General features: G+C 42.8%; 1 protein-coding gene across 43 annotated transcripts in view; it reads left to right on the top strand.

The window, feature by feature from the left end:
- The window catches only part of MAGI1 (membrane associated guanylate kinase, WW and PDZ domain containing 1), a 293,011-nt gene that overhangs the window by 133,065 nt on the left and 135,166 nt on the right, over nucleotides 1–24,780 (top strand). For all 43 annotated transcript variants that reach the window (XM_040646375.2, XM_040646359.2, XM_025154746.3 and 40 more), the window contains one exon: nucleotides 7,222–7,338. In XM_040646375.2, coding sequence (XP_040502309.1) covers nucleotides 7,222–7,338 — 117 coding nt within the window. The remainder of the gene's footprint in view (nucleotides 1–7,221; nucleotides 7,339–24,780) is intronic.

The raw sequence follows: 24,780 nt of genomic DNA, 5'->3' as shown, positions 1-24,780 counted from the left end.
CAGGAAGTTTTGAGTGAATATATCTCCTTCAGATTCACAGCTTACACCTAAAATAATATTTTAAGAAGTTCTGTTAGTAATAAAGTAACAAGTGTTATTCATTCTCCAGATAGGAATAACTAGTTGCTCTGAAGTGCTCTCTGCTGATTCAGCAGCTTGGCTGCTGCTGAAGCCTTAGCCATGCTCCATCAAAGTTGAGTTTTATTGCCATACAGGTAGTTCATCCTGGAACTTTTTGCAATGCTTTATGGTATCACCTTCCAGCTTATAATAATCTCCCTCCGCTGCAAGGAAACTGCAGTGGATGTGGCTTTGTTGTTCTGAACATAAAAATTGGGAAGTACTTTATGTTTTACTTCTGAAAGGTAGGAAAGGGACGAGCAGTCATTTTGCTTTGGTTGTGGCATGAATTTCATTAGAATAATGGAGATTGATTTCAGCAGTTCATCTCAGTCCAGCTGTAGGGGGCTGGAATGAATGAAAGCAAGGCTGGGAGTGTATGCAGCATTTCCAGCAAAGGTCTGGTTTGTACCAGGAGTCAATAAAGACTTTCCAAATTGGTATGGACACAACTGTCGACGGTGACAGATGAGGCTCTTTATATGGGACATCCAAGCATCTGGACTTTGTGAGTCTGGTTTGCACACGACAGTAAAAGTTCATTAGTGTGTTTTTTAATATAGGAGAAAACAGAACTGGAGTCCAGTTGGGTGTCTGCTGAGTCACGTCAATTGGCATCTGAGCTCCCATGGCAGTATTCAAGTATCTGTTTAGAGCACTGAGCCATAGGAGGCTTTTAAGTTTACTTGTGTTAGGAGAATGTAAACCCACAACATGTCGGTGAAGTAATTGCTGTTACAAGTTGCCTTCATTTCGTATGTAGCTGAAAGATGGAGCATGCTGAGATTGTATTGTATTTTAAGAAGCCACATGAATATCTAAAGCTTTCAAACTGGATGTTTGTGCACTGTGATCTTATTTGAACTCTGTCTAGCAATGATGAATGAACCTTTTGTGTTTTAGTATATATCCTCGTGTCTTTGACCTCACAGGAGACATAACAAAAGTAGGTGCTGGACTTTATTTACGTATTTACCTAGTAGTTAAAATAGAAAAGTAAACAAAATCACAGTGATTTCTTTCAACTTTTCTCCCCATTGCCCCCTTGACAAATGGCTGTTGGGATAGTGTTTAACTGTGACCTTAAAGCCACCGGCGTAATGAAGCTGTGATCTGGCAGATGTGACAGACTCATCTTACATAAATCACTCTCTTTTGTCACTGCTGGCATATGGCCAATGAATCTTCTAATTATTGAATGGCTTTTATAGCCCCATTATTTATAATCACTTTTGGACAGCAGCTGGAAGACAAGGATGGGACAGAATAAAATGATATAGCAGAAAATATTATCGTTTGTGTAACAACCGCTGGGATTAGGAAGATTTGATGATGGTGTGGCTACCAGCACAGTCTTGTTAAATGATAACAAAAAAAATCCACTCAGCTTTCATTCTGTCTCCTCAGATGGGCTTCTGCCCATTGCCCTCACTGTGAAAATTATATTAATTGGTCCAAAAATGAAATGCAAATCTCTCCAGATATTAACAAAAAGTGTGTGTGAATATCTGGGCTGCCTTTACACGAGGACTTGAGGAAAATCCATTGCAAACCTTAGTAATGTGCGTGGTGATGAATGCAGGGTTAACACCAGCACTGTGGTTGTGTAAAATGTTGTATGGAAGAGTGTGAAGTGCTTCCCAGGAGCCCTGTTTGCCTCCTGCTTTCAGTAAGAATTTCACAACAGATTGGGAAATTGTCTTTAGTTACTTAATTAATATTTTAATGTATCTCCTGGGGGAAAAAAAAAAGCAACCCTCACCTAAACCGCAAAAACCAAGAAGTAGCTAGCTTACCAGGTTGGTGGTTTTTTGGTGGCTGTTTGACGGTTGGGGTTTGGTTTTGTTTTCAATAGGATGATGGGTTTAAAATGAACTTGGGTTAATAGACTTTCTAATTAAGAGGAGCTGCTTTGGCTGCAGTTACAGCTGAGTGTGCAGTCCCATCTGCAGGTTGAGCAGCAGCCTTGGGCACAGGAGTGCAGTCAAGGCCTCCCCAGCCTTGAAGGCAGTCCAGTGAGACTGCCGGTCTGCTCACTGTTTTGCAAAATGGGGGCTCAGGCCTCTTAAGAAAGTTCTTTTTAAAATCATTATTTTTCTCCTTTATCTGCATTTCTGCGTTTGTTTGGCCAAATTTTATTCCTGTGCTACAAAAATAACTTGTTAATGTTTGCTAAATATCTTCAGATAGGACTCGTCAGCTGAAAAACAGTATGTTATAATCAGGGTTTTATTCTGCAAATCCAACGTGCAATCTTTGTGTCTTTTAAAAAATTGAATCCTCCCTTCAATGTAGACATCAGATGACAAGAGAGAGTCTTAATCCAGATGACTCTGTTCCACTCTTGTCCCTTTAGCAAGGCCTTTAACCTTTGATTGCTTCATGGTCCTGTTGTTTAGGAATGGTCTTTGTCTGTCCATGGAGGATTGCTCTGCTAAAGACGCCTTGAAATGAAGATATCCCTACAAGAAAAGGGGAATTCAGGAATGAGAAATGGATTTTTCTAGTTCAGGTTTCTCAGTCCCTGTGAATGTGGCAATTGGTAGCCTTTCCAAAGAAGGGCAAAGATAGAAGGTTTACATCAGTAAATATTTTTATAGGAGTTGTAATATAGGTCACACCACTATGTCCTGACCCCGATCCCTTTGTACAAGCATCTATATGCTGTCAGACGAGCTATTTGTCGGGATTATCTATGGCTGTCCCAAAGCACAAATGGGATAAAAACAGCTGCAGCAATTAACATAAACATAAACTGTAAAATGCTGGCTTCCAAGTGCATAAAACATGGACTCAAGATATGTCTTCAGAATACACATATTGCACAGCTCTGGCATAGGCTGCCTACCAGCTGGCAGGAAGGTGCTGTCAGCCCTTCGATGTTCTCTCTCAGCTTTCTGTGGGGAAAATTTCAGATTTTGCTTGGTCATTTATGCAGTCGGCTTTCCTTATTGTAGCCTGTATGTTGCAACAGCCAGCAGCTTTCAGCAGGCAGGTCTGCACTGCTACTCACTGATGGTGGGGCTGTGGAAGAGATGGATGTTCTCAGCAACAAAGACAGCGTTAGATGAGCTCCTATGCAGCCTTCTCCTGTGCAGAAACTGGGAGCTGTAGCAACAAGCAGCAGAGCATCATTCAAAGCAGAGTTTCTCTAGTGGCTTTATATTGGGTTACTGTTGGCAAATGTGTGACAGGATTGAGGGCGTGAAAGAAGACTCAGTTGTCTTCATTAATCACAAAAGCATTTAGGTTACGTGTATACCTCCACAAAATTGACAAGCACTTATTGTTCTTCAGAAAACTCTGTATCAGCAGGACTCATTTTTTTAACAGGAGAGATGATTTGTTTCTCTCCTGGTATTTGTTTTTGTTATTAAGGTATTATTATGGTTTAATGGTTTGAGAGAATGATTGACTTGCACTGAGATGCAGTACAATAATTAAGAGTAATTGAGAAAAACAGACGTACAAGAAGTCATTCTTTGTAAAAGGTAAAGGGTTCCGGTAATGGGATGGAAACTTCTCAGATCTGGAGTAGTACAGTGGGGAGATGAGCACTGGAAGGTTGGCTCTCCTATGAAGAAAGGCACTGTTTTCGTTGTTCCAGGGCTAAAAAATGGAAAGGAACTATTTCAGCAACAACAATCAATCCTGTAATGTGTTTTAATTCTTAAATTTTCAGATGTTAACTTTGATGAGTGGAGGAAAGAAATTTATTTATATTGCAGGTTTTTTCTTCTTAATGTCTGATCTGAACTGAACATCTCAGCTCAATTTTAATTATGGAAAGGATGTAGTAATTTTTTCTGTGGGCAAATCAATGCATTTCCCACCTACCCTAGCCAGCAGTTAGGTGGGTCTGAGCACTGACCAATCTCCTCTGGACTGCAGCTGCTGATGGCCTGCTCCTACCACTGTATGGCCTCTGTACATGTGCTTAGAGAGAAGAAAAGGAAGGTTCTCCAAAGAACAAATGTAAGATCCAATCTTGAAAACAGATGAGTGTTTTGTAGTGTTACACAGCTCATCTCTAAGGAAACTGAATCCAGGTGTATTCTTAGCACAACTGATTCCTCAAATTAGATTTTACAAAGGGGATGACTTGTGCATAAGATCAGATGGTGCTGCACTCCTTTTTAACCCAGACTTGGGCTGATGTATGGGCAGAAGCCACTAGTGGGGACACTCATTTGCAGAGGGAGCAGTGAATGAGGTAGGGGTGCCCATGGAGGTCAGGATGAGTTTTAGTGCTGCAGTTTGCGTGTGGGAGGTTGCTGAGATGTCACTGATGTGTCTTTCTAATTCTTGGGAATTGCGGGGGCATGTGGGAGCTCAGAAAGAGTGTATCAGCTGTTGTAAACTTGTGTCTAGCCCTAGAATGTGCTGAGGAATGCTAGTATTGAGCACATGGACTGAAACGTTCAAGTGGTAAAGAATCCAGCATGTTCTGTGGTGGATTTCTATGGCAGCTTTCTGTAAGGGGTTTGTTTCTGTGTTAGCTCATTTTCACCTTCCATACTCTGCAGTGGGCTCTAAGGGGTGAGCCTGCTTTTGTCCACAGCCCTGGGCTCAGCTGCAAGAAGCCTTTTTTCCATCTGGAATTTGCTGGAATTTAGCAACATAAATGTGACACAGTGAGGATATTTTTTGTTCTTCTTTTTTTTTTTTTTTTTAATCTCCTTCTCATTTGAAAAACATGTAATAGGAATGAATGCTGCTGTGAGCTCCCAGAAGGAAAAGATATGCAAGTATTGCTCTAGCCCCTGTATTTGCAACTGCCATCTTGCTCAGCACATCAGTGACTCAGCTTGAAATCCCAGCTACTGTGTAACAGAGAGCCAAACCTTTTGGTGGAGGTTGTAATAGACCGAGATGCTCACTGAATGGACACAGAGGGAAGATGACTGCAGATATCATCAGTAAATTGCATGCTTTCTGTGGTCAAGAAGACCCTATCTCAGTAGAACCTTCTTACCTCTAGATATGATTGTGACATTAATTGTTAAATCACGAATTGCACAATACTTCAGAAGAAAGTCTGTAGGGTACATACTTATTCCTTCACTGAAATAAGTGCTTGCATTATGTCCAAACTACTCATCGTGCTTAGTTTTTTTGGCTATGAGTAACCACCTTGTGTCACTATCATGAGTAAAGAAAAATGTGAGCTGCTCAACTGAAAGAAGTGCTTTATTATCTTTGAGGATGGTCTTTGTCATGCCTAGTCTCCCTCTCTGGTGTCAAAAGACTCAGCATCCACCAAACACCTGAGCTTGGGAAGGCTGAGCACCTCCCGGGTTGTTATGTGCTGTGTTTTACTAGTGAAACAGCCAAAGATTATTAGAAACCAGACTGATCATCTGCTCCTGGAGTGAGAGGTGTTGCTTGGGGTCAGTCAGGACAATGTGATGAGGATGGTTTGTCTGCCTTTCTTCAGTTTTATAGTTTCAGCCATTCTTGCAATGAGCATCTTGGTCTCTGAACACTTCTTGTAAGGAAAGAAGGCTACTGCTTAAACCTTCCTTCCTTTCTCCTTCCTTCAATAATAAATGTAATCTTAAAAACAACGACAGCAGCAAAAGAGCATACAGATCACCTATTTTATTTCATGGAATTTAACTTCATTTTCAGACTAAGGTCATTTTTATTGTTTGTTTTTCAGCTGGTATTACTGACCTTCCTTAGTCAGATTGCTGTTTCTGCCTTTGTTTGCTGAGTGCTCTTCACTTTTTCTCCTTTGCCTGGGACCGCTGCTGCCTCCCAGAGCCACTGTCCAACTGTGCTATGCTGCAGTCTTATTACTCTTGATCTGTTTTGCAGTGGTTCCTAGAGGCTCCAGCCAGGAATCTCTAACTGCAACGCTACGTTCGGTGTCACAAGTATTGGGCTGTCCTCTTACATGTTCACCATCTAAAAAAATCATGATGCGAATTATGAAAGACCATGGAAACAGCTGGAGGAGTTCAGCTCAAGGTCCATGCAGCCCACTGCTCGAGCTCTGCCTGTAGCCATAAATAAGGTGCCTAGCAAAGGAAAGAAATATTTAATATTTCACCGCTTCTTCTCCCAGTACAGTCCTAGCTGCCAGCAATCCGTTTTCAGCTTGAGGGATGTCCTACCATTTTTGGCAAACCAGTCCTCCCACTGCCTCAGCCTGTGTGAGTTACTTTCCACTCACCGTTTTAAGAACAGAAGGGTTTCCATTCCCCACTCTCTATAGGTTCATGTGGGGTTGTTTTTGCTTTTCAGTCAAACTGAGGTCAACGTTATTTGAGATCTGAGAATATTTAATTTCTGGGAAAAGACTTTGTGAAGTTACTCCAGTTCTTACGTTCTGCTACAGGAAAGTATTTGGTGTTCCATGTTCATTTACAACTAAATCTCTCTTTTTTGATGGTGGTTGTTTTTAGCTCATCTGTCTTTACTCTCACATACTTAAGGAAGTGTTCAGAGCTGAATTAAAGTCTAGCATTAAATGTGGAGGTTGGTGGCCCTGCCTGCAGCAGAGGGGTTGGAGCTTGACCTTCCAACCCAAGTCATTCTGTGGTTCTATGATGATTCTATGAATGGGGAAAGAAACTTAAGTGAAAAGTGTTGAATATTATTCTGTTGTTTTTTGGAGGACTTTGGTTACTCTGAACTCCTTCATTCAATTCTTTCCCTACTGCATGTTAGGGTAGATACCAGTGCAAAGTATCGTTCTTAGATTTTGTGCCATGTTCAGCTGTATTAGTGCCTTTGCTTTTTATCTCACTGCCCAGCTAACTCTCCAGTAAGCTGCAAAAACAATACCTTTATTATTTTTCATCAGTTTCACATCATCTGTCTTTCTCCATTTGCTCAGACAAATAAGTGATAAAAGGGAATGATGATCTGCTTAACACCACAAGAAGAAAGATGCATTATGAGACGAGAGAGACCTCTTGTTTACAGCGAGTTATTTTTGGTAATTAGCCATTTGTAGAGGAAGATGAGCCTCCGCTCGTGAAGTCAGCATGCCATTATTTAGGGGACTCTGAATGGAGGCCTAACATTTGCCTGAATTGGAAATGTTAATTGTGTGCATTTAGAAGTAAATAAATGGCTGTGTTTTCCTTGCAGGAAGCAGACTGAACAAAGACCTGAGACATTATCTCAACCAGAGGTTTCAGAAAGGATCGCCGGATCACGATCTACAACAGACTATTAGAGATAACCTTTATCGCCATGCTGTGCCTTGTAAGTAACAAACCACTGACCTGGTGGATTACTTGTTGTATCGTTTTGGCTTTTATTGATTTACTGGGGGCAGCCTTCGTGTGGCAGTGTGTGCAGCTCAGGTTTCAGGCTGGGCAGAATTCCACATGGTGACAGCAAATAGGGTTCAGGGAGTGCTTACAGGGAAACCAGCTGACGGCCTTAGGAAGTGCTCTTTAATGTTGTTATGGTGCATGTTTCTGCATTGGTTTGAAATCTGTGACTAAAAAATGGCTTTTATATTTATTTTGTTAGCAAAGCTTCATTTCTGATGCTTATTTTATGTGAGAAATTGGACAGCGTTTTGTGGCTGGGTGACACTGAAATGGGAAACTGCCACTGCTGGAAGGTCATCCTCAGCTCCAAAAGGAGATAAGCAGCAAAAGTTAGTGAAGCTAACAAATAAATGTTCTTCTTCACCCCGACACCAACAAAGGGTAGAGCTGAAAAGTTTGGAAGGGGTGATAATCTTCAGAAGTTCAGACTCTACCCAAAATCAGATTGTACTTTGCTTTTGGGGACAGTGAACAAGAAGTAGATGATGATTGTTTTTCGTGTCCTCTCCTGGAAGTTGGAAAATAGTGCAATGAAATGATCTGTTTTTCTGCTTGATGTTTTTCTGGGCCTTGATGATCTCTGGAGAAAGTGCTCTGAATTTCAGATTGGTCTTGGATAAGAGCTAGTAAACTCTTAGCTACAGCATGCTGAAAGGAGCAGCAAAACATTTTTAAGCTCTCTTTGTCGACATGAATCAGAGGTTGTTTATCCTGGTAGACTTGTATAAACACTGAATAATGATGTTGCCACTCAAGAATCAGTATTTGCCAACAAATACCACATAATGGTAGGTAGAGTAATAGCTGTTTTCAATCTAAGTGTTGCATGCGGGGGAACTGTGTAGGGCCACGGTTAAAACTGTGTGGTAACACTGATAAATGCTGATTCTTCAAATGGCAGACGTTGTATGTCACTGCTGAGTTTCTTTTCATTTTATCAGTTGAAAGCATTAACCAAATTACCTATGGAGTGCTGTGTATGGACGTGAAGAATAAATATGGATTGCTATTTTCTATTGAATACTTCCATTTTCCATTTTGTTATTGTGAAATATGATTCGTTTGGAATTGTCTGACTTGCTTGGCTGCAGGTTTTTAAGGTATAATGTGGAAAGTGTCTTTTAGGGAAACACATGTGGTGTTTTAGGCTTGGTAAAAGCAATGTCTTGATGCTAATGTCCTTCTGCCTATGTGTTATATTCCAATTTCTGAAGCAGCAAATAAAGCAAATGAGTGAAGTTCAGTGGAAGCATTTTGTGTGTTGCCAAGGTTACACTTTGAGATGCTTTCCATTGATTCTTTTCTCTAATGTATTTAACTTGATGGTGAGCTAATCTACTTGGACTTGCTAAAGAATTTTGATTTAAAATTAAGACCAGCAAACGCAATTTCTGCCTCTTAGATGTAGCAGGAAGAGGTATGTATTGCTGACACACTACTAAGAACATCAGTACTCTTGTTATTTCATACATGGGAAATCTGAGAAATGGAGTCAGTTACTGTGTGTCTCCATACTTGCTGAGTTATAAAGCATGTAACATTTAATTTTCTCTTCATGTACTGTTGGGATGGTATTAATGGTAGCTTTAAAGAATGATGCTAATATTCACGCGTGAATTTGAATGAGGCTACTGTATGCATGGTGGGTTGGAATGCTTTACAGGTCTGGAGATTAATCTAGTGGTGCACTCATATTTTTATTCCTTGGTACACGTGACCAGTAAATCCAGGGCCCTGGACCAATCTCCAGTGCTAATGGATTATGAAGTCTTGTATTTTGAAAATGGAATTCTCTGCTGATTATGTGGTAAACACGAACAAGAACACAAGGTCACTTGGACAGAGAGTGCTGGGCATGCCAGCTGCTTTGTATTGCACTAATAGAAGGGCTAAATGAAGTGATAATTACTAAATGCGAAATGGAGAAAGGTGATATTAACCAGTTCTTCCCTAAAAATGTGTAGTGAGGATCCCATGTGGTTATTGCTGCTTAAGCATCACTTAAATTTTTTACCGTAGGAGAGCTGGTTAAGAATGATCTCTAAGACAAGAGTATTGGGATGATGTTAGATCCCAAGGGGAAACGTGTAAATGAATGACACAGGTATAGTCTTCTGAGAGAGCAGGTGACTTTACTGCTAAACATGGGAACAGTCTGCAAAGAGATGAGACCAAGAAATGCACTTGAAAGGGAGGTATAATTGAAAGAAGGAGATGAACCACATGATTATTTTTGCAAACCAAAGTATTCAAAGGTAATCTGTAAATGCAGGTATTGGTTCAGATGGAAAGCAGCCAGCAGTGCTGCCCCAGTGTTGGCCAGCCTTGGTGTCCTCCCTCTGCCCCCAGCTTGCCTCCTCTTGCCCCCCATGCCCCGAGCTCCCTCCTCCCCATTGAGCTGATTTTTCCTGCTGACATCCATAGTAAACAACAGCTGTGCCGGGCTTCCAGGTGGCCTCCAAGTTTGGTGGTTGTGCCATCCCCAGTGCTCTGCTGTTGCTGTCACACCACACCCACGGGTTTATTTACAGACACAAAGCACTCTCTGGATGTTACTACTTCACCATTGTAATCTAGGACTCAGCCAGAGCAAAGAAAAGAGGTGGGATGCCTTGTTTATGTATTTGGATGGTGTGTGTGTACTAATGAAACCATGCATTTGCAATGTGCAAATCTTTGAAAATGTGCTGTTCAGCCACTGAACTAGCTTTTATGTTAGCTAAGCCAACTGTGTGTTGTTTCCTCCACTTTCTTCCTGTTGACTTCACATGCTGGGTCTGAGACTTATTTTTTTTTTTGCAGTAATTCTGTCTTGTGCTTAAGAGAAATCAACACCTTGAACTCCAGCACAGTTACTCTCTTTACGTGTTAAGAAGTACTCTCATTCCAGCACATAGGATCCTCCATCAAAACTAGAAAAAAAAACCCACACAACTTCAATGCGTTATCCAGACTAGCAAGATGTTGAGCCAGGCTCTAGCTATCCCCTTTGTCTTATTTTGTTTTGAAGTAGCACATTTTTCCAATTTTCTGATGAGCTTAATGAAGACCACCAGAAAGAATAGTTTATTTGTGGGATGGTTAATGGCTCCATTGAGCTTGGAGTAGGCTGTGAATTAGCAACAGTCTCATCATTACAGGCCATGACTATACTAGAAGCGCTCTGGCTCACACAGAGAGTTTGCCTACAGCTTTTTTTCTAGCATGGGTTTCACTTAGGTGGGGAAAACTGAGCTGGAAGGAACCCTGAGAACAGAAGGGTGGATCTGTAGCTGTGTGGGGTGGCTCAGGAGAAGTTGATGTGGTTTGTATTGCACCTGATCTGGGGGCAGGCTGTGGGTCCATGGTATGGATGGAATATTCTGACATTAAGTTTCACAGAGTGTTACTAGGAGCAGAACTCCTCAAAATAGGATTGCTGTATATGAAGGTTGGCTTAGTGGAAAATGTGATCTGTTGGAAGTACATATGTAAGAATATATCCATGCTACTGCATTCTAAATAGGTGTTTCCAAATAGCCTTACCTGGAGATAGCTGTGCAATAGTGTTAACTGAGAAAGAGATATGATAGCAACTTCGTTTGGCGCAATGGTGCAGCAGTGTGTCTGAACCACTGTTCACAGCAGGCTGAACAGACAGGATTATCTGCCTCGTTTTGAAACTATGGTAGAGGGCATCTGTTTAAAATAAACAAGCAGCACTGGCCATTTGGCCTAGTTGCTTCTTCTCAACAGCCTGATAACAGTTTTATTTTTACAGTGTGTGAAGAAGAATCAGGGAGAGATTATTCCCATAGAAGCTTATCTCTGTGCGTGCTTGGGGTGGGTTGCTGGTCTTGTTCTGCCTGACCACATTTGCTTGAGTCTGGTGTGATGTCCAAGGGCAGCTCTGGTGGAGCTTTACCATACCTTTATTGCCAAAGCAGTGCACATGATGCAAGCGTGGATAAACTAACACACCAGTGGTCTCCTTCCTATCCATGTTTATTCTATTCTTGTTGTATTTCACTTCTTTTCGATTCCTTCCTTTGTCTGGCTGTAGACTTGAAAACTCAGCTAGAAGCAAGTCCTTTGTGATGGCTGGAACAGGGACAATGCAATGCCCAACCTAGACTTAAGCCTTAGATGTTGTCAGCCTAGACACTCTATAACAATCTTTTGATTTATTTTTTTCCCTTTTCTTCCCAAAGTTGACTTTTAAAACCTTGAGGGGTCATCATTCAGCAGTTGATTCACTTTCCCAACACAAGTATGTGCCCTGGGATAATTGGCAGGAGAGTTTAATTTTAGAGAGATACTGCTTTCATTTCTGCTTGTTGTTCTCTGCCTTCCCAAAGTTTGATCTGTTCCTGTGCCATCAATTACAGAGCAGTAGCTCCAGCATTGTGGTTAGTCTGTGGAGCAAAATGGGAAGGAATGGATAAAAATCAATAGTGTAAGTGTTGAGTGATCTGTAAGGAGGCTCGGAAGGACAGTGACTCCCTGGCACCTGCTTGGCCTGTGTGCTTTCATGCTTGAATTTCCTGCTGAAGTATTTCTGTGTTCCAAGTGACTGCTGGTGCAAAGGGAACGTGTTCTTCCAAGGAAAGAAAACAATACCGACCAAGGAAACTTTGCAGTATTTTTAGGAAAGAGTTCAGCAAGTAGATGAAGAAAAGCACATGGAGCTGTATTAGCTGGATAGGTGTCTTCATGGATCATTGTACTACCAATGTGAGCTACTCCAGGACTCAAGTGTGCTGCTATGTGCATAGCCACCATCAGCTGCAACTCACAGAAGGGCAGAGACCCCGTGTGGGCAGGGGGTCATTTCCCAGGAGAGCTTCTAAAGCCGCTTGTTATTGATTCATTCATAATGAATTGATAGGAAGACATGGAAACCAGCTTACAGGTGATTCTTTTCTTTAGAATACTGAGTATAACAGGGTGTCTGTATGCTGCAAAAAATGGTCGAAATGAAGCAGAAAGACCTTTATATTACAACTGCACGTGCTCTTACATGTGGGGATATTGGAGCCACAATTTTGAAGTTATTTTTAGTTACTAATTTTTATTAAGAGTAAACAGATTCACTGACAGTGCAAATTATTTTTCTCCACAGGCAATAAATCATCAGTTTATGTAAACAAATGTTCTTTGAATTCTCAAAAGCTTTCCAGAGCTGTAGCCATATTTATTATCCAAGTTCCTTTTGTTGCTCTTCCCTTCCTAGAAGTGTAATTTTGCTTTTGTAATGAGAAAAAGTTGCAGAGTCCATGAAATATTCATCTGAAAGCGCACACTGATAAGGTGATGAACAGTGGGCTGATCTTTTTTTCCAACACAAGAAGAGTAATTAATTGTTTTACAAGATCTGTGTGAGCAGAGAGTTTGAAATATTTTTTTAAATAGTGCCTTTATCACAGTGGTGCAATGCACAGCTGCAGCAGTACATAAGGATCGTTTTTCTCAGGAACATTTCCTTCTCAGTTATCTAACTCCAAAGAGTATGAGATGTATTCTCCATGCCAGCTAATGTACTCAAATTTACTTTTGCTCCCTGAATTTCCAACAGGGATTGTACCTTGAGTACAACCAGTGGGCTTAGGAAATTCCTGTAGCTGTGTTCCAGGGAGTGCAGAATTGCAACGCAGTCTCTTGCAGTTTTCAGGGATATAATTATTTCACAAGTTAGTGAACCGGATTGTTTTTCAGGTTTGAGAGAGAAAAATGCTCCATTTTGAGCAATAGGATTGAGAACTTTTTAGTTCCTTTCCGTACACTGACATTTCTGCTTGATGTAGGAGACTTCAGGTCTTTTTTTTTTTCCATCTGATCTGTCCTTTTAGATCAATAGTGCAATTTGTGCCACTGGAACTACTGGGTATGTTTTTGTTTGTTTGTTTTTACATTTGGAAATAAAAGCATTTATGATAGCAAATACTGCTCCATCTGCTTACCCATTTGTGAGAAGTAGCTTTTTTGTATTTTGCTGTACACCCAGTTGGAATTGCATGAGGCTCCAGAGAACTGTACAAAGCAGAAGAGCTCAGCCCTATGGGCTCTCCAATGACACTTACCATAGGAGATTTGGGTAAGAACTGTGGGAAGGGATTACATGTCTAGTTTTCTATGTTTGTTCCCAGTGTACTTTGTTTTGTATTTTTTCACTTACAGTTGCTTTGTACTGCAGCAGAGCACCTGCAAGTGGCTATTTAGGTAGTGCAGACCAAGTACATGCACGTGCTTTAACATGCAAAGGTTTCTCTAAGGCTGTGAATCTCTTGGAAGGCTAAGAGTAAATCAGAGGTGAGATGTTGTGTGATGGAAGGGGTGGAGATGAACTACCCTCAGATTAGTTACATCAAAACTCGCTTTGTCCTGCAATGCTTTTCTTCACCATCGCAATTAAAACTACAAAAGAGGCAAACCACAACATCTCCAAAGGTGGTGAGTGTCCTCCCATCCCCTTCTTTTTATACAATGACCAAGTGTCCTACTTAAATCTCCTGTGATGGCTGCACTGTCCCAGCTTTGGATTTCATCAACCAGGCAGTTTGATTTCTTTTCGACTGCTGTCGTGTATCTGTTCATGGTTTGTAGCATATTGATTATGCTACAAGCCAACAGAATGAGTTTTCCAGGCAAAGTGAGCAGTTTAACATTAGGAAAAATCAAATGCGTAGCCACACTTTAACCTCTTCTTCCGCTGACAGTGTGTTTGGGCCGAGTCCTTGGTATTTCATGATTAACTCCCTCCAGAAAGCACCCATTGCTCTGTAGGTATGTTTGTGCTCAGATGTGTTGCTTTGCGTGTCTTTGGCTTCTTTAGTGAAAGATATCAGTACTCAGGGCAACAACAGATGCAAACTCCTGCAAGTTTAGATGGGGATGCGGTTTTGCTGCATTTTATCTTCAAACAATTATCAGTTTTTTTAACATTTCCATGCTTCTTTGCTTAAAGTGTGCTGTATTTGTCCTCTAATCCTTTCTGCCTTCATTTCAGCAGGGAGCAGATTAGCCACGTGATCATTTAGAAGAGGGCTCCAATTCTGCAGTCTGGCTTTCTTTAGGGAGAGTCATACCCAGTACCTTTACAAGGAATAGCACTGTAAATTAATCTTCATTGATGTACTTTAATTTTTTCCTTCCTATTGAACAGGAAGGTAGAAAAAAAACAGAGCAAGTATTTCTAGTTCCACCCCTACTGAAGAAGAAATAAATCTCTTCTGTTAGTCATAACAGCCTAGATGTATCCTTCTTTTATAATGTCCCCTTGAACAATTAGAGCTGTGAGTTATGAAGACAAGATTCCTGGGTCGTTGCCAGCACAGATTTGTTTAAGGGGGATGCTAGTTCCCTGAATCCCTTTTAAAGGGCTGTGTAATGTCCCAGACTGCTCTTAATTAGTGATTTAAGAGGGAATACATCTGCTTCACTGAGAATTGTGAAAATTATTACTTAAATGAAAATGTTTAATAAATGGCTTTTGAAAGGCTAATGTATCTTCAGAATGAGAGATGTAGCACTGTGTATCCAGGTGGGTGCTGGTCTGGAAGTTCTATGACATCAGATCCCTGGAAGCATAACCAGTCATGGAATTATTTCCTTCTTCATCGCTCATTCCCTACCTGCATTTCTTTGAGCTTCAGGTTCAACACTTCATTTACAAAAAACAATACCTACTGTAAAGAAGTGTTGAGGTCTGTAGGAAGAAGCAGTATCTCCTGTTGGATAAATGGGTGATTTCGTTTGTCTCATAGCATCACAGCAACTCTAACACGGCCAATGCTCTGCTAGTGTTCCTTTACAGCTACTTAAGGGGAGGTTGTCATATGCTGAAATATGCAGGCCATCTTTGCTGTGTTTGGAATTTGAACTTGCATACATCAGAATGGAGGGGCTGGGGCAGGTGGCAGAGGAAGGAGAAACTCCAGATTAAGAAGCTGCTTCCTTCAGCAAACTTCCTTTGAATGCATGAGCAGATGGATAATTATAAATGCAGCATTACTATTTCCTACTGTTTGCAGGTCTCGGATTAGTCAGTAGAAACTTAAAACTGGATGTTGTTATTTTCATTTACTTCTTTGTTTCTGAGCCCTTCCTGCCATCTTCTTTCATGTTTTTCCGGGCTATGCAGCATGTCTTATCTTTGTTTTTGTGTGTGTTTATGTGTTGGGAGGGTGAGCTGGGCACTATGTGAGATTTGAAAATTGAACTTAAACAGTGAGGATGTTTTTAGCTCTCCTCATTCCAAGTGTTTAAAGAGTTTCAGAAACAGAGATGTGCGAGAGGGTTGAGGAAAACCCAGCAGGACTCAGAATGGCAATGCAGAAGGAGGAAGGCTGTGCTCAACAGCTGGGCAGAGCTGAACCCAGGTCTTTCAGGAATATAGAACCCTATCACATTCATCAATCTTTCCCATTTTAGTGTTCTTGTAGTTAAATATATATTGCTATCTCACTTAGGCTTCTGCAGTCCTCTGCTGAACGCAGTGCATCTTCTACAGGGAGCAGCTGCCAGGGTGTGATAGTGCTGCAGCCACGTAACAAACCACACTGAGAGCTGTGCTGACAGACACCTTGCAAATTGCCCACATTACAGAACATTGATGATACCATTAAAATGGTAAATTTAATATTATGGTTCTATTAGATTTCTCCCTCATTAACTCTGATCCAATAAACAACCTCTGGCATATTTTGAAGGTAATAGTCACCTCACAATCACTACTGCTCCTCTCTATCTGACATTTCAAGCTCCTATAGATTTATAGTTCTTCTGTCATCTGGTCTGTACTTACTGTTTTATTTTTTCTTTGAACTTGTGCTTGCAAGCAGGCCCTTTCTTGGAGGGCCCTGGGCATGCAATTAACGCTTCACAGCAAGGATAAAGTCATCCTGAAATTCCATTCCTGGGATTCAGAACAAGATCAGTTCTGGAGGAAAGAATGAGCCCAACCTTCAGGCAAGCCAAATGTGGGCCTCCAGAGATATTTTTATTATCGGGCCCTTTGTGAGGGTTGACACAGAGTAATGCTGCTAGAAGTGATCACGTTCTTGGCTCTTGCTGACATGTATCAGAGCAGCTCCTGCAAAGGCTTGCTGGAGTTGTGATGGGGAAGAAGTGACCAAGTGGGTGTAAGGGACTGTGCTGGGCATCAGGCAGAGCACACCCTGCCATTGCGTGCCCAGGAGCTGGGGCAGCTGAGAATACTTTTCTCATCAGTGTCCATCCAGCACAGACAACTTCCACTCCCAAATGTTAATTCTCAAGCAGCAAAACCAATGAGCTCAACAAAGCAACTTCAGCTCCTCCCGCCTTCCTCAGAGGTATCGCTCCCCTCTGTGTTTTCCAAACCGAGTCACACTTTATTTGGGGCTGTCTCAGGGAGGAGGTTGTTGTTATACATCACCTGTCAGAATGTAAAAGTGGAAAGCGTCGCTGAAACACTGACCCTTCATCTGAAGTGCACCATCTGTGTTTTATTTCCACATCTTGCTGAGTTTACAGTTATTTGAATTCACAGTTTGTTCCCCATTTGCTTTTCCCACATGGTAAGTGAATTGGATCCAAAATGCACTGATGAAAGATTGAGAAGGCTGTTGGAGAGGTTTGTTCCTATCTACAAGAGTGCTCCATCTCACACTTCTTCACCCCGCAAGTTAAATCCCAGCTGTAAAATCTCGTCTCGAGATGGTGTTGTTCCATGGTGGGAAGTTGGGGTTACCGTGAGGACAAAGACTCCTTTCCCCATCCTGCAGTGATTTATGATTTGCCTTTGGTTTTCTGCACGTGAAAAGGTACAGAGTTCTTCTCCATTTGACCGAGTATTTTTACTTCATTGTTACCGTGTTTGTAATCTTGCATGGATGCTCATCTGGTGGCATTTGACATGGGCGCAACGTTCCTGTGAAGTAGTATTTTTCTTTAAGATGAGACAGAGTGTTTGATGCTAAAACAAGCCTGGGTTTAATATAACGAGGGGGGAGCTGTAATCACAATTCTGGGAATTTTCTTGGTACAACTTTGAATTACTCTGTTTGTAAAACATGCAAACAGCTCCCAAACCAGGTTGAATCGCATTTATTCTCCTTTGTTTCTATTTTTTTCTACTGACAGCAACCATTTTCTAAAGACACAACGAACTTGAAAAAGATATAAAATCTAAACATGTCATATTTCAAAAGCAAGCCATCAAAATGCTGAAGGCTGTATAAACTTAAATACCTTCTTTGGCTTTTGCTGTGGACCACACAGACTCTGAGAAATTGATTACTCTGGTGCTCGAAGGAGCTTTCATGATACAGAAACAGAGGTTTGCATTGAATTCCTTTCTGTGTGTGGGGGACTTTTCTTTTTTGGAAAGGAAAAAAGCCTTTAAACCTCAGATTAAAAATAAGTCATTTCATTGTTTCCTTTTTTCCCCATTCTGAATCTAATGAAAGAGTTCTCGTTTTCATAAATGACTGGGGTGCTGCATCTCTGAATAGAAGTAAAATGCTCCATTTCATTATTTAATAAAGCTTTTTTTCTTCTGGAATGTTCCAATTAGGTGCTGCCACACTGAAATATCATCCAGAGAGTTTTTCAGTATGGCTGGAGCAGAATTCTTTATTTTGTGAATGTGAAGAGGAAGGGCAAGGAATTAAGAATGATTTCTTTTCACAGTGCAGCCTTCAGATGTACTGCATCCATATTCCGAGTCCATACTTACAAAAGGCTTTAGCCTTCCCATGGAGCCTGCAAGCTGGCCAGACAAAACCAACCAACCTGAGACTTGTTGAAAGATAGGGGAGGCAGCCCCTGAGCAAAGAAATGGTGAGGTTGGAAGGGACTTCAAAGATCATCCACTTGCAACTCCCTTGCCACATGCGGGGTTGCCAACCACTTTATCAGGCATTAGATCAGGTTGCCTAGGGCCGCATCCAGCCTGGTCTTGAATATCAAAGTATTCTTTTTTTCCATATAAACAAGAGGCACGTGGTGGTCCAGCCCTGTGCCCAATGGCATTTTCATGGAGATGTTTGTCCCTGTTCAAATGGGATCCTGCTGCTTATGTGTGCCCATGCCTCTCATAGAAGTGGGATGATGAATCTCATGGTGGCATCTTGCCCCTATCCATGTGAAGCGCTTTGGGTCATCAGGTTGTTCTGCAAGAGCAGTGCTAGTATTTGCACCATTAGGTTTCCTGGTGGAGTAGAGAGGTAATGTTTTCTCTGTGTATTGCCTGGCCTTCGCATAGCTGTACTCCAAACCACGTGCTTATTGCTCACATCTATGCTCATACTGAGCTGCTTTGCTTGGTTGGATATGAGGAAAAATTGGATATTATGAAAAATTATTCTCGAAAAGAGTGGCCAAGCACTGACACAGGCTGCCCAGGGGGGTGGTGGAGTCACCATCCTTGGGGGTGTTCAAGAACTGTGGAGATGTAGCACTGAGGGAAGTGGTGGGGGTGGGTTGAGGTTGGTCATGATGAGCATAGTGGTCTTTTCCAGCCTTAATGACTCTGTGATTTGCAACCTACACTCATACAGTCCAGAACTCCTGCTTCTTGCTGCAGCAGCAACTGGTGTTGTCTCCATAGGAGTCCTTGGCATCCCACACCCACCCTACCAGCACCTCCCACAAGGTCTTAGGGATACAGTGAAGCAGGAGTTCTGCACCGAGCTCTGGGATCTCTTGGGATTTTGAAGCTGTAGCTCAGCCACCCAGCCCTGTGAGATAGGTAGAAAGCATCCAAGACGGACACCTGCTGGCTCTGAAGCAGTCAAGTGCTTTTTCCAAAGTATCTTTGGCTCCTGTTCTTGATGCTTGCTTTCAGAAAGATACCTACGTGTGTGTTGGCTGTAAAAGAAATGGGAGGGGGGAAATCCCTGCTACTGTCACTGAAATTCCCTGCAGATGTAAAAGGAAGATGAAAGTTGGTACTTTAAGAGAAGCTCCAAGCTTTTGGGACAGGCGCAGGAGAAAGCAGAGCGAAGCTCTGTGTTTTGTCGGCTGGCTTGTGAAAATGAGGGCTGTATCTCCTATGGAGTGAGCAATCCATGCTCACGTCGTTCCCCCGTTCTCACGCCTCGCAAACCAGGGCAGTACCATTTTGCACTTCCCTGGGCACATTCTCAAGCAGCAGCTCACTGAAGGTGATGGAGAAATAAAAAGGGTGAGGGAGGGGAAGGGGGGAAATCTGCCTGGTGGTGTTTCAGATTTGCAGCACATACAGGTGCTTTTTAATCCCTCTGGCCTACATATTCCACAGCCCTTAGGAATAGAGGAGTCGTGATGTAATGCTCTTTTTCTCACACTCCCGGCTTAAATACAGATGGAAATTGTTGTCATGTGTTAGAAATGTCACCAATAATATAAAAGGCAGCCTTCTGCATTCTCCCTTTTGCACTGTCAGCTGCTGCTGCCAGCTTATTCTTCCCTCTCAAACCTATTGTCATGTGGCAGAAACCCTGATGTAAGTAAGCCCTGTCCTCCCCCTGCTTATGATCCCTGCATTTTTTATTCCCCTCTGCTGCAGTGCTGAGGATCATTACATACCACGACTTAAAGACAAGACCTCATAAAGGAAGGATTAATCTTGTATTTGTGCTTGAATTTCGAAGGACTCAGGCAAGTGAGAACGTTCCGTTGTATTTTCTTTTGCTTTTTTTTTTCTTTTTCTTTTTTTTTTTTTTTAAGATGCTAATGCGAGAAATTAAGAGCAGCGAATGTGATGAGCTCGGTCCGTGTTTACAGAACGAACCCAGAGGTTGCTGGGCTGGCGGCCGGGGGACGGGGAGGCTGTGGGACCGGGGAGGGGAGGACAGATGGCTGATGCCGCTTTTTAATTCATCAATCAGGCTTTACGGGAGGCCCGCTGCTGAGCGGGTGCGCGGCGAGAAGCGGGGTCAGCGGGCACGAATAGGCTGAGCTCGGGAGCAGATGCCTGCCGAACAATGGGGCGTTTGAAAGAAATGCGGGAGGAAGCGTGGCGTTCGCTTTGTACTGCCTCCGCATTGCAGGTTGGAATGGGGCAGCTCCGATTTAATGAAGTGCATTCCTAAACGCGGTCGTCAGCCCGGGCTGGGAGACAAGGGACGTGTCAGAAGGGGGCTTGTGGGGCCGGCAGGGCGGGGGGAGCGATCCGCCGGTGGATCGCCCCGAACAATGCGGTCTTAGTGCTGGATGGGAAAAACCATCAATCCGTCCCTGTGCATATTAATGCGCTACAGCAGGTGTTGCTCAGTGTCTGTCCCCGCATTGTTCCCCTGCGGCTTGGCCGAGGAGGGGGCAGGAAGGAGACCCCGCGAGGGATGCGCTCAGCTGGGGTGGAAACGGGGTGGCGCGGTGCCGCTGCTGGGCTCGCAGCGTGGGGCAGCTGCTGGGATGCCGTCCCCAGCGCCAGCTCCGGCCGACGGAGGAGCTGGAGGCGGCTCGGGGGCGGAACGGGAGCCCTCGGGGCCTTTTGGGTGTAAAGCATCCCTGAGCCAAGCAGGCGTGAGGGCGAATCCCTGGAGAGAAGGCTGGGTCGTCAGGGCAAAGGGCGAGAGGGGAGGAGGCAGGGATGTGTTTCTAATTGGAATTCAGCAGTGAGAGAGTTAATAAATAAATAAATAAATAAACAACCAAAAAGCATTTTTTTTTCCTGAGCTCCTCCAGAAATACATCAATTGAGAATGAGTAGCAGAAGCTGTGCGTGCACTGCAATAAACAAGATGCAGAGCGCGTGTAGAAACAAAATAGGTATTTATTCCTGCATTTGTGCATGTCCTGCTGCACCTCTCCTTAAATGTTACTTCTGCTACACAGAAAACTATCCGTAAAGACTTACAGTTGTGTTACCGGCGTAATTCCCGAAGGCATTGTGGGAGGGGGGGAGGTGTCCTTAATTTCTCATTATTATATGTATTTCTTAATAAAAAGACACCCATTTAACTGCTGCCGCTGTGTTGTCTGCTCCCCTTGTGATTTGTGACATGCTATACTGTATTTGTCAGCAGTATGAAAGGGGTCTTTGTTCCTTATTCATATTATGGCACGCTGCATCTCAGTGCAAATGGCATGTTTGCCTTTAGAGCTAACTTAACTGCTGGTCTGTGCCTGCTGCTCGCCTGGGGAGGGTTTCTGATTTCTCCAGAACTTCCAGAAGATTTTGCAGGCAAGATTTGTACTGTCACGATGGTTATTTTATTATTGTGAATGCATTAATAGTGATGAAGAGTGATCAGTTTAATTTGTCCACAGGACAGGTAGAGAGCAGCCAGCAATGCTGTGGTTGCAGCTGCCCTTTCCTGTGGATGAATGGGCAGGTCACCATGAACCTGATGTAGTCCTTCCTTGTGTGCCTTCCATCCCTTACTGCTGTGTGAACTGCCACGAAGAGCTGCAAAAACTCAACCAAGACCCTACAGGGGTGTCAGGCTCAGCTGCCTGTTGAAGGGCTGTGTTAACAAAGGCAGTTACTGCGCTGCTAGATAACAGAGCATTTGGGGCTGTCAGTAGCACTTGTAGAGCGCATTGCAGCTGTCCATGCCAAGGTGTTGTGTGCAGGATTGGGTTACAGTGTCGTGGCATCAGCAGTGGTATCAGCTGCTCCGTATGCACTGTCCTATCCGTGTTGTGCTCTGGCTGCTCAGATATCAGTCTGTGTGCATGGCACTGGGGGGTGGCTTGCAAGTGTGGTACTAGATGTGGTAGCCAAAATGGATCTGAATTTAAGGCAGTGCCTGGAAGATTAATAAGACTTCTTTTAGCACACGTACACGTTACGTGAATGTATGGAGCTCATTTTTAAGTTGAATGACCAGGTTAGTCAGCCTGAGCTTTATATTGTTAATTATGCTCATTTTTAACTCTGTGGAGCATAGAAACAAATGGGCAAAATGCAAAGTCTGCCTCCTAGGAGACTGCAGTCTGCTGCGAATGGCTTTTCTGCTGGAGGATCTGGCTCAGCAAAGGGCCAGATTGTGAACCTGTTGCTTGTCGATGTGTGGCTCCTCCTGTGATGTGAGAGAATGCATCGAGGAACAACTTTGCTCTAGAGAGAGCGAAGATCTGCTGTGCAGGGCTGCAGAGGAGCAGGCGGTGTTTCCCCCTTGGCAGCTTGTTTCCTCTCAGTGCTTCCTCCTGCTAGCTCCTGTCAGATGGAGCAGCGATGGGTCCATATGGATCCAAGAACGATGCCTGGCTTCCTTCTAGGAAACTGCTGCAGAGCGGTGAGGAGGAGCTCAGGCAGCTGCTCAGGAGCGCTTTGCTCCTTGCTGTCAGAGCAGTGCAGGACTGGCTTTTACCATAACAGCAGTGAGCCTTTTCCAGGCGAGTTTCTTCTCCATGCACTCCTCTAATGCAGGTAATCCAACCTGCAATTTGAAGCTGAGAATATCCCTTATTGACAAGCCCTAGCACAAGTAGGGTTGTCATAGCAGTCGAAGTGTTGCAGAAAGAAAAAAGCAGCAATGAAAGCCATTAATTCAGCAGCAGAAGCTGATTAAATGGTGTTGGGTTCTCGACTCTGCATCTGACAGTAATAACACTTAGCCCGCGTTTCAGTCATTTAAAGCTCCATGTGCTGCAGGGAAGGCTCTTGCCTGCACTTTGAAGCTTGTGGTGCAGATGCCTTTCTGACAGCCTCCCATCCTTGACGGAGCGCTGAGTCTTCAAATGGTTCTGCCAGAAATGTTTCTGAAATTAATGCACATTAAGTCATTTTGGTCAGGGAATGCTGGGTGCTGTGGTATTCAATAAAGCTTATTCAAAGTGGGGTGCTATTTTCAGTCAAATTCTGCTAAATCCTGTCCTGAAATCCTCTGAATATATTTTGCTCTTGAATATTCTGGTAAGCATGATGACTAGTTCACTGTGTTAATCCTATATGGTCTTTCTGTCTGTAGCTAATCCTGAGCTGTTGTTGCTGTTTTGCAAACATGAAAGATTTCTTTTCCCCCCTCTTGTTGATGATATCCAGTAGAATTCCAGCTGACTACTAGAAGATAACAGATTGAATGTCCTCCTCCTTTTTCTCTTGAGCATGCAAGCTCAATTTCTTTGAGTTGAGAAACCTGGAGAAGTAGAAGAAAATGATGGAGGTTCAAAAATGTAGCAGGAAATATCCCCTCCCCTGAAATAAAGGAGATCTTTTGATCTTTAAGTGACCCAGTTTATAACATGGTTCCATGGATCTTTATATGGGTTTAATTAAGGTGCTAAGGTGCAGCACAGCAAAGATAATGAAGGACCAGGGATTCGGGACAATGGTACGGTACCCTTAGACAAACAGTGGAATAAAAGACAGTTGAATTTACCATAATGCTATTTAATGGGGTTTATGCTTTATGGGGTTCTGCCAGCATCCTAAGCTTTATGAAGCACTTTGTTCACGAGTCAGCTTATAGCAAGTACTGAAGCATGCATTTAAAGCCCTGATCACTTTGCCTGACTTGTACTGTGAAACTCAGACTCTCCTGTTGTAAAGCAGCACAAGGTGTGGGTGTGTGTACACCTCTTATGTTTGAGGACCATAGACGTCCCCGTGACAGAAACTTTGCACGTCATGGATGGGGCTGCAGAAGTTGCCAGTGTCTAAAAATTCTTGGAGGGAATTGCTCTGGAGGAAGACCCTGTTTCGTCCATGAAGTAATTATGTTCTTGGTGTGAATGGGATTCCTCCCTTTTCTTCTGTATCTTGATACATTTTGGGGTCAACTGGGGAGGAATAACCTCATGCATCAGTACAGGTTTGGGGATGACCTGTTGGAGATGAGCTCTGCGGAGATGGACGTGGAGATGTCTGTGATTCTGTGAATAACCTTCATCTCTTGTGTTGCATCTGAAGGAGTGCTCTGAGTATTCAGGATGATGTCCTCACGATACTCAGTCGTCAACAAAAGGGGAGGGAAGGGCATGAACTGAAATGGCATTGACCTTTCATCCATCCTCACCTGGGATTAAAAAGAAAGTATAGAAGAGAATGAGAGAAAAAACGAATTTCTACCACAGCATCTCCTTAATTAGAGATGTAGCTGATGAATCTGGTAGTAATGACTATAGTTAATGTTGTTCTCCTAGAGTAAGGTATTGGATTTTCCTAGTTTTTCTTTGCTGTTTCAGATTTAGTAGAAAAGCTTGTTTAAGCAAGGGAGATGGCTTAATCTTGTCTTGACTTTTTTTTCTTAATTTTAATTTTACTATTTACTTCCATCTCTCCCCAGTACTTCCACAGATAGACTGTCATTGTATCTCCTTATTATGATATTACCATACTTGCATAAAGTCTGTTAGCATCACTATGCCCTGTATGGATGTGGTTGTATGGATGTAGACATATGGTCTGTGTATACGCAGTAGAAATGCTCACACTTGTATTTAACCGCTGACACCAAAATGTCATGAACTAGACAGG

Source organism: Gallus gallus, chromosome 12 (assembly GCF_016699485.2).
Source record: "Gallus gallus isolate bGalGal1 chromosome 12, bGalGal1.mat.broiler.GRCg7b, whole genome shotgun sequence".
Taxonomy (NCBI): domain Eukaryota; kingdom Metazoa; phylum Chordata; class Aves; order Galliformes; family Phasianidae; genus Gallus; species Gallus gallus.
This window is presented reverse-complemented; position numbering and strand designations above follow the sequence as displayed.